The sequence below is a fragment of the Paramisgurnus dabryanus genome, chromosome 18 (genome assembly GCF_030506205.2).
Source record: "Paramisgurnus dabryanus chromosome 18, PD_genome_1.1, whole genome shotgun sequence".
NCBI classification, from domain to species: domain Eukaryota; kingdom Metazoa; phylum Chordata; class Actinopteri; order Cypriniformes; family Cobitidae; genus Paramisgurnus; species Paramisgurnus dabryanus.
In genome coordinates this window covers 20571685-20582206 of record NC_133354.1, presented here as the reverse complement: position 1 = coordinate 20582206, position 10522 = coordinate 20571685, and the positions used below count along the sequence as shown (strand labels likewise).

The window sequence follows — 10522 nt, the reverse complement described above, 5'->3', positions numbered from 1 at the left end:
TGAAGAAACGCTCAGCTGGAAAACAGCATGCGGAGATATCAATCAAAAAGTCTGAGCTTTCACCTAACCTAATGGAGTCTTATCAGTTGATTTTCATATCATTAGCTCTCAGACGGCTCTTCAGCAGCAGCAGGCAAACATTTCAGGAGATTATGGCTTAATACCTCAAGATAAAGTCTCTATGCTCTATCCCATTTCACAAGGAAATATACCTTTGGAAAGAATAGTGAAAAGAAATTGTTTTACTAATTTGTGCTGTAGCCTAAAACTTTCCTTAGATTGTCATTAGCTTTCTTTCACCGAGGCTAAACTAGCTTAAAATCCATTGAACTGAATGACTTTCAAATCTTTCACTTGACACTTATAGAAAGCTTAACCTTCATGTCCAATGAAAGGGTTTGTGGTAAGCCCTCGGATTTGAGTTATTAGGCTGGGTGGGAAGTTTACGGCCGCTGTCCAAGGTACTGCAAATTACCTAACATTCTGCTGAAAGAAACCATCTAGATGATTTTATATTTTATGGTTGCATTATATATATATATATATATATATTAATTTTTGACTAAATTTCACCCAGATCTTTCTTGTTTTATACGTCTGGCCTGTGTTTGGATGCTATTAGACATCTTTTCAATGCAAAATTGCTTGCTGGATCAAGCATGTTTACAACTGTCATGTCACATGCTAGTAGTTTTAAAGATTATTTTAATGCATAAAATGTAGATTAGTACATTTCAGTCATGATGTCTACTCTGCTTGTATTATTTACTAAGCATTATGGATTCTGTTGACTATTAGAACGCAGGACTTTTCTTTAGGAAAGTACATTATTTACGTCTACATTACTAAGTAAATACACAGGTGTACAGGCTCTCCACACTTTTTAATATGTTTGTCTGAATTTCTCCCACATGTCCGATTTGCATTCCAGACGTCATAGAGACCCAGGATATCTTTTTGCAGCATCATTAACATCTTGAGATTTATTAGCTGTCCTGTGTTTATTAAGCATTGCTGTTCTTCGTTTGAATTTCAAATATTCCTGGATACGGATCATGTTGTATACTTTAAAGCTGTCAGCGGGTGCTTGGGGTAATTTCATGATACATTGACCATACAAACAGAGCATTTTTGGAGGGTTTTAAGAAAAACAAATAAATAGTGTTAAAAACAAGAAACAAGCAGTGATGGTAGTAGTACTGTATACATTGAAGTGCATAGTAAATACCATAGTATGAATATGGTAATCTACCAATAGCATGTTATATATGAAAGTATGTTATTACCACTCCTAACATGTTACCTTTATGTAAAATAATTAAATTGAGCTATTGTATTGCATTTGCATATTAACTGTGTTTTAATACGGTGTTTTAAAACACTGAAATACAGTCAGGGTGATTTCAGGTAACCAGAACATAATGATGTTAATATAGGTTAATGCTAGACGCGACACTAAATCATTTACAAAATTCTGATCCAGTAGATGGCCACATTGAGCCACGCGCAATGCAAACGCCTGCATCCAAACCCTGCTTATTTAAAATTACCAGTAATACATTTTATAGCTGCCATAAAGTCCTGTTGCATATCTGTTCATCTCCAAAAGCAACAAAATATTTAATGCACAGTGAATGTGTCTTCAGTGCCTTCATTTCTGTATTTTAATAACCGACAGGCTTGGAAATCTTTAGAGACGACCACCGTCACTTTATGAGGGTACTTCAGACCTGTCAGAGCTCTTAAACAGCCAATACAAGACCGAACGCAAACGTGGTTTTGTATGTCGACAGAAGGAACTTAATAAAACTACTGCAGAGGGGAAAACAAACATCTTTGTGAACTGCTGATGCGCACGACCAAAACAGAGTTGGACGCGCAATTACGCAAGGAGCACTTCTTAAAACGAAAATGCACTTTTAAGACTGCTTTGTTTTCTATTGTGTTTTTTAGTGTTTAAGGTGCAAAAGTGCCAAGTTGACATTTCTTTGGAATATGCACGCTCCATTGCCACTCGCAATGCACATGTGATGCTGTGCGCAAGGACGAGTGAGTGTGAGTGCTGTACTTTCCCATGATGCGCACGGGGCGACGACAGTCTTTCCTCACAGCACCCGTTTAGACATTAAAAATTACTTACGGACAATTTTAAGGAAAACTTAAGAAATAAGGAACTCTCTTCTGCGTGCGCAAGACTGATGAAACGGGAGAAGCACGCCAAATTGCGCGAAAATCTCTTCTCTGTTAAGTCTAAAGCGCGTGCGGCTTTTGATAAGTGGAGTCGACTACTGGATATTTATGTGTAAATATATCGGAATTCAACAGGAAGTCTTAAAGTATTTGCTTGATGTTCTTAAGTGAATTTTGAGGAACATGGGGACTGAAGAAAATTTTATTTTCACATCTGCCTTCAACAGCCATGTAAGATCTCTTGTTGGTTATAATGCATTCTCTCATTCTGGATCATCACAGTATGATCGGACGCGCGTCCGTTGTCATTCACGAGGACAAATCGGACCGACGCGGCGGTAAACTGATCGATAGACTGTACCGATAAAGCTCATATAAAAGGCTAATGACCAAGCCTGCCCATGTTTGCTTAACCTGTGTGGGAGAGTGTGCTGTGGGACAAATTGCTGACGAGGTACTGAATGAATAAACATACAGACTTAATAAGACATGTTTGCATAGAAAATTATACCAAATTTACATTAGATTTTTTTATGTGCATGTAACCAAATCATGTTTATTGAGAAGATCTGTGAAAGCTCACGCATCAGTTTTTTGGCTCTCCGAGAGATTTTAGTGTTGAAATTATGACATGTGTTTTGAAAGATGATGTCTACAGTCAGCGGAGTGATGAACCATCAACCAGTTGCTCGGCTGTACAAGGCTGCTTAGTTTTTATCGTGTGCACTCTCGGTTTGGACCTGATCTGGAATTATGGGGTGACTGCTCATTCTGCTCGATGAAAAAGCCATGGATGTGAACTACTCCACAGTGCTGGACAGCAGCGTATCACAGCGCAATTCGTCAAAGCGAGTTCTGACCGGTTGTTTCCTCTCGCTGCTCATCCTGACCACCCTACTGGGCAACACGCTGGTCTGTGCGGCGGTCACAAAGTTTCGCCACCTGCGGTCCAAAGTCACCAACTTCTTTGTTATATCACTGGCTATCTCAGACCTGCTGGTGGCCATTTTGGTGATGCCGTGGAAGGCTGCAACCGAAATTGTGGGTTTCTGGCCATTCGGAACCTTCTGCGATGTCTGGGTGGCCTTTGACATCATGTGCTCCACCGCTTCCATCTTAAATCTGTGCGTCATCAGCGTAGACCGCTACTGGGCCATTTCTAGCCCGTTTCGCTACGAGCGCAAAATGACGCCCCGGGTGGCGTTCATCATGATCAGTGTGGCGTGGACGCTGTCCATCCTTATCTCCTTCATTCCCGTGCAGCTAAACTGGCATAAAGCCCAGGCGACCATCTACACGGAGCTGAACGGCACCTTCGGCGAGCTTCCCCCAGACAACTGCGACTCCAGCCTTAATCGGACGTATGCCATCTCTTCTTCGTTGATCAGTTTTTACATACCTGTGGCTATTATGCTGGTCACCTACACCCGAATATACCGCATCGCCCAGAAGCAGATACGCCGGATCTCCGCCCTGGAGCGAGCGGCAGAGAGTGCCAAAAACCGTCACAGTAGCATGGGTAACAACGCCGGTATGGATTCGGAAAGTTCCTTTAAGATGTCCTTCAAGCGTGAAACCAAAGTTCTCAAAACCCTGTCGGTCATCATGGGCGTTTTCGTGTGCTGCTGGTTGCCCTTTTTTATCTTGAACTGCATGGTTCCTTTCTGCGACCCGAATGAGAGCGGAGACTTCCCGTGCATCAGTTCTACCACCTTCGATGTCTTCGTCTGGTTCGGATGGGCCAACTCCTCGCTCAACCCCATCATCTATGCCTTCAACGCGGACTTCCGAAAAGCGTTCTCCATCCTGCTGGGCTGCCACAGACTCTGCCCTGGGAGCAACGCTATAGAGATTGTGAGTATTAACAACAACGGGGGTCCTTCATCGGTTTCTCACTATCAGCCTAAGTGTCACATTCCTAAAGAGAGCAACAACAGCAGCAGCTATGTGATCCCACACAGTATACTTTGCCAGGAAGAGGAGACCCAAAAACCGGAAGATGACTCTGGGGTTAAGGCCTTCGAGAAACTGTCTCCATCCATGTCGGCCAATTTGGATAGTGATGCTGATGTTTCCCTGGAAAAGATCAACCCCATAACACAAAATGGGCAGCATAAATCTGCACCGTGCTGAGTATTTCTGGCAACAAAGAATCCCGTATCATGACGGCGTGGAATCCAAAAAAGCTTCACTGAGAACCTTAAAAACATTTTTGGACCAAAACAGTAAATGAAACGTGGAAAACAAAGAATGTTCCAATTGAAGGCACTTTATGCTGGATAACTATCTGCAAAATGTTCGCAGCAGCTTGTATTATTGACGTTAACAGGTCAGTTGTCGCAAGAAAGTAATGTGAATAAACCATGTATGCATATGTATACATGTTATGCATTTTTCATTTGTGATAAAAGTTCAGTTTGAGTAGTTGAATATCTCGTTACGGCTCACAAGTAGAGCTATGTGGTGCATCTACTGTACTGTCGACAACAAAATGTACATACTGTTTATATTTTTCACCGTTTATCAGAGTTGGCCAAGTCCACATCTCCTTGCGCTGCTACAGTAGTTGTTATAATTGTATCGCAGAAACATGATGTACGTGTGCAAGCCACCCCATAATGTGACAAAAAGACATTTTTGATTCAGTCTTCTATGTGCTTTGGTGTGATGTTGAAGAAATAGCAGTTGAGGGAATGGATTTTCTGCCATTTGATTTATCAGCTGTTGAAGTGGGCATGATATTTGGATGTAATTTTTCATATTTCTCTTTATATAAAAAAAATACTTTCCCCAACCCATTCTCTTACCGTCAACGCTTCACTTGTCACAATGCAAGATAGCACAGGGCGACCCACAATCCCAGTGGTAATCTTACCGGTCATTTCCGTCACTTCTGTTGTCATCCATTTTCTATTTAAAGCATTTCAAAAGGACAAAATGTTTAAACCCCATAGCTAAGAGGCCTGTCAGCGTATTAGTATCCGTGACAGGGTTCAATTGCAGGCTATGTCTTTGAAAGATGCCTGATTTGGAGATTTGGATATGTAGCTATTTCAGTCTCATTAATTCCACCCACTATAAATGCACAAAAGTAGTTTTAAACAGTGCATTTAAATGAAAACCAGAAATCTTTCAGTTTCTTTCGCCAAATCCATGTGGATGAATTTTGTTAATATAGCCTTAGTTGTATTATAAAAAAATCTTATGCGACACCCAGAAAGTAGCTGACATATTGTGACCTTTCCGAAAGCAGTTGACACCACAGGAAGCGCTCTGTAGTACATCCTAGCGCTTCAAAGCATATCTAGTTTGAAAACAATCTTGCATCATTCTGTCTCTGAACTGTTATGTCAGCTGTCGCATTGGAGCGTATGGATGATTAGGAACATATGTCACATTCTTAGGTACATTGACTCTCAATATGCCGTGGAGCAACTCAACCAATTTAACTCAGTCGCTCCTTGCCCAGACAAATTCTGTTACGTACGCCGTCCTACTTTTAATAGAGTCGTTTGTTGAGCTGTTTTGTGAGGTTATGCAACCGCCCTTGATCTAAGTTAATTCCTGGGCTACCATACAGCGCAAGCTTCCCACAAATATTGGGATTTGACTGAATTGACAAGCCAAATGCAAAGCAATGTGATTACTGTCAATCAATGACAATGGATTTTTCGAGACATAGCTTTCAACAGATTCCCCCTTTGCAGACAATTTCTGAAATCAGAAACTGAGCCAAATTGGTCAGGTTTCACCTCAAACCTGCCATTATTTACTCACCCTCAAGTTGTTTCAAACCTATATTCGTAATTAAGCAGGAAATAGGAGCACCATTGACTTCCATAGTATGGAAGAAAAATACTATGGAAGTCAATGGTGCTCCAAAACTGTAAACATTGCTCAAAACATATTCATTTGTGTTCAGCAGAACAAAGAAACCCATACCGGTTTGTAACAACTTGAGGGGGAATAAATGATAACACATTTTTGGGTAAACTATGCCTTTAATGATACCATGTGCCAAAATGCTGAAGAAACCATGATTAGAAATTTTCTCAAGCTCCTCTACTTTTTTCACTGAAATATAAACTTTAACTGTCTTATTTATACCAATGAAGGTTTAAAATATGAATAATAGTATACTTGGAGGCAGAAATGGAGACTAAAGTAAACATATTTGTCTCAAATGGGACATTATTGGCTCCAGGGGATTTTCCGAAAGATGAGGTTTATTCTTTTTCTACTGTTGCCTGTCAAAAGCTTCCTCTTCACAATGCTGCTATGAAAGTATTCAGCTGCTTTATTTAGCTAGAGAAACTTTGTCTAAACCTTAACACGTCAAAGCAGTGTTTTTAGTTAATATGCAGCTAATATAAAATTTGGAATATTTAAAATGTTGGCGTTCTCCAGAATGGGATGATTACAGTTTGAAATTCGAACAAATGCAAAGGAATTCCCAGTATAACTTTGGGGAATCTTGTGTAGGTATTTACTTAGAAGTGAAAAAATAACACTGAGTTTCACATATTCTGTCTTACCAAAGATTGCAAGTTTATCTCTACCTGTGGTTTCGAGACCTCTTGTTGTGAGTCACTTTTGGAGGAGGCTGAAAATGACAACCAGTGACAATTGCAATGGCGTACAATACGAGAGGGAGATTTATTTTATTTTATTTTTTGCTTGATGGATTCAGCACATCATCCTTAAAATGTCGACGACAGAACGAACTTTATCAATTACATCCATAATTTTTATTTTGAGATTACAAAAATTAAGGGTTACTTTGCACTCTGTCCTCAGATTGCCAAGCGCATTATACTGTAACATTAAAAGGGGAAACGTAAACTGTGTTGTGCAATGTTAAAATAGAGATGTGAACACAAGTGCTTTTGATCTTGAAGTCCTTAATGTGAGTAGAGAAAACAATATGTGGTGTTTTAATGTGAGTTTGTCAAGCACCGTACAGCTACTGTAATTTTGCCAAGTCAAACATGTTCCTGGATTAATAAACAATCTGGTCTTGTGATATTTGATCAAATCAAAACCCTTAAATAAAATAGCTTGACAGGAACGGGATTCCTGGACCGATATGAATGTTTATACGGTAACATACAGTACTTTGCAATATTACGGTCACTGTTCAGGCTCAAATATGTGAAGTTCTTCAAGTTATCCCCAACAATTTTATAACAGCATCTAGTTTACAGTTTGTATAAATCTGTCCCTTTCTATTTGCTAAATAAAAGTGTATGTTGTTTTTATAACCCTGTTATTTACTCTTTTTTTACTGTATGAGATTTTACGATTGAATATGTTATGAGGTATATCACTGCCAATTCTGTATTTAAAGGTCAGCTCTTTGCAGTAAATCGATAGTTATTGATCACTCCATCAATTGCACTTTTTTAGCTCGAAGTGTTGTCCTCAATCGGGTAGTTGGCATAACATTTCGTATAGAGAGGGAAAATTCATCTCCTTTGATTGATTAAACTTTTTTTAAGCTTTATTGTCATTCTGTGACCCAGGGCACATGAGGTGAGCGCTGTAGAGTGATGTGACATATCACTGAGACTCTTGAGTAGACTGAAGTTAAGTGTTTTAACTGAAGCATTAACAGGAGTGCTCAATGGGGAGATCGGGATCATTTCACGGACCGACCTGGATATAAACCAAGAACCTTAATTTGTCTTTAGTGCAGTTTTTTTAGTCATAAAATGTATTGTTTATTCTCTTTGTGGTGACCAGCTGATATATTAGATATCGAGCAGACAATGAAGGTGGCTTTTAACAAACACTGAAAAAATAAGTAAGGAATAATTGATGATGATCTTGAATTATAAGAAAATAATGCACACCCAAGATGGTAATGCGGCATGGCACATACTGTTACACCGCGGGTCTGCATTATTTTCGAATAATTCAAAGGATTGGGGTCAATTATTCCTCTTATAGACTGTTTCATTGGACGCACGTGCGCTGATGCGATACACGTTTGGATCCAAACTTTACTTCCGTTTTGGTTTTTTAAATGTCTGACTAGTTGCTAAACTGATCTCTTGAACAAATGCCTCAGCGAAAATAACAAATGTTTTGGTTTTTTCTAGGTAATCTATGTGTTGATTTTTTGCTTGTTATATAAATTAACTACATTTAAAGAATTTTTTTTGTCATTTATTCTTAGCAGAGTTTACCGGAAGTTACGTGCGGACCACGACAGCCGCTTGTTTATGTTTTTACTGCTGAAACAGTCTATACAATGGTTACCACAAACATTGCACTGGTGCCTATTTTTAATACATTGACAAGTTAGGTGTGCGGTTTACAGAAAAATAACCAACACCCATGGAACATTTCTCAACCAATCAGAATAAAGCATTCAACAGCCCCATGGTATAATAGTAAATAATAGGGGTGCACCGATATATCGGCCTACAGTATAATCGGTGTCGGCAGATAAAAGTATTTTTTCCCACTATCTCACATCAGCCAGTAGTTTAAAAACAGCAAATGATCATTGTTGTAAATTTTTAAGTTTAATCAATTTAAAATACAATTAATTTTAACTTTCTTGTTTCAACTTTTCAATCTTTTGACTAGTGAGGAGTATTTTTATAAATTATAAAAATAAAGTTAAAAGTTATTAAACTTAAAAGTGCAACAAGGCATTTTTTTACAGTGCAGGATTTTACAACATAATACTTTGAAACAAGGAATAAAAAGCAAAACTATCTGTATGTATCATTATCGCTTATCGGTTGATAAGCATCTACTATTTATGCTATCCATGCTAAGACATACAGTAATTTTGTGTGTTGGATAACCTTGTATGGCACTTATTGTCCACTCCTGGGCATGGCAGCCTCTATTGTTGGTGGTTGTATGGAAAATGTACTTCTAAATATCTGAAATTTGTTCTTTAGAGTATTTATACAAATGCAAAAGGAGTTCTGCGAATGTTTGGGTGTACCACATTTGCATTTACATTAAGGCATTCAGCAGATGCTTTTATCCAAAGCGACTTACAAAATTGAGGAAAAAACAATACAGTGATTCATCTTTGGGGGGCAATGTATGAAGTGATATAAGTTACTTTCAGCAGTTCCAAAACTTATTATTTGCATTTAAATTATTTGGATTTACATTTAAGCATTTAGATGCTTTTATCCAAAGCAACTCATGAAAGTGAGCATTGCAACAACAACACAGTGATTCACCTTAGCTGAGCAATAGGAGCAAAAGTGCTATACAAAGTTACTTTTTTATCAGTTCCAACACTTCTTAGGGACAACAAAAGTTTATTTTTATAATCTTTCCATACTGCATTGAAACGGACATGTAGGGTCTTTACTTCTTCCACCTTATCCGATATCCTGAATTCTATGAAGCTTGGCTTACATCTCACCATGAGGTTATACGTTGTACATGTTTTATACATTACATACTGTATGTAATGATGACTATTGACAGTACTTTTAGTACTCAGCAATGTCTTGATAGCCCCAAAGCGTTAACATGTTTTTGTGTGTTTGTGTGTGTGTATGTGTGTGTGTGGGGGGGGAGAAGTTAACCTATTAATGGTTAACTTATAATTGTCACTGCAAATTAAGCTGGGACATCACAAAACATTTAATTAAAAAAGATTATTAGCACCAAATAGTTTACAGATTTAGCAGTTTTTATCAACTTAATTAAGAAATTAAAGATTTCTCCAACTGAGATTAGGTACAAGAACAGTTTTATTTTAATTACTTGTGTTAAAACCCCCCTAAGGTGCTCATAATCTTTTAAAACCCAGTTTTTAATGTGCAGGATTTGCAACACTCTGTGAGCTAACTGGCTGCTGTTTAAAGTCATTTTATTTTGACAATTATAATTATAGACAACAAGAACATAAACCCCAAACAATTCAAAGAAAAAATAAATAAATTAGCAAATAAAAAACAATGTAATCAGCAAATTACATAATTTATTTATCACACAATTAGAAAATACAAAAGATTACTCTAATAAAGACACAGCTGTTCATTGAGAAACACACTACTTCTAAACTAATATCTTCTGCATTCTTTATCACATCATAGTTTAAGTTTAGTATATTTGTCATTTAATTGCATTTAACAGTATTGAAACATACACAAATGAACCTGTAGAATAAGCATGAATATTTTTACTCACACAGAATTTAACATTGAATGCATTTCAAAAGTATTTTTTTTATGAACGCTTATTTCACACAAAGGCAACCACAGTTACTACAACAATTGAATGAGTCAGACTCAGTAAACCTTTTACACTTTTTGATTTGGATTTTGTTTCAACCCATAATTCCGCCATT

The 10522-nt window shown here is 37.9% G+C and overlaps 1 protein-coding gene across 1 annotated transcript; it reads left to right on the top strand.

Moving 5' to 3' along the window:
- The first annotated feature begins 1750 nt into the window (after positions 1–1750).
- On the top strand, positions 1751–7983 carry drd1b (dopamine receptor D1b). The gene is made up of 2 exons (XM_065287246.2): positions 1751–2644; positions 2836–7983. The coding sequence occupies exon 2, from the start codon at positions 2980–2982 to the stop codon at positions 4321–4323; it is 1344 nt and encodes a 447-aa protein (XP_065143318.1). The 5' UTR covers positions 1751–2644; positions 2836–2979; the 3' UTR covers positions 4324–7983.
- The last annotated feature ends 2539 nt before the right edge of the window (positions 7984–10522 follow it).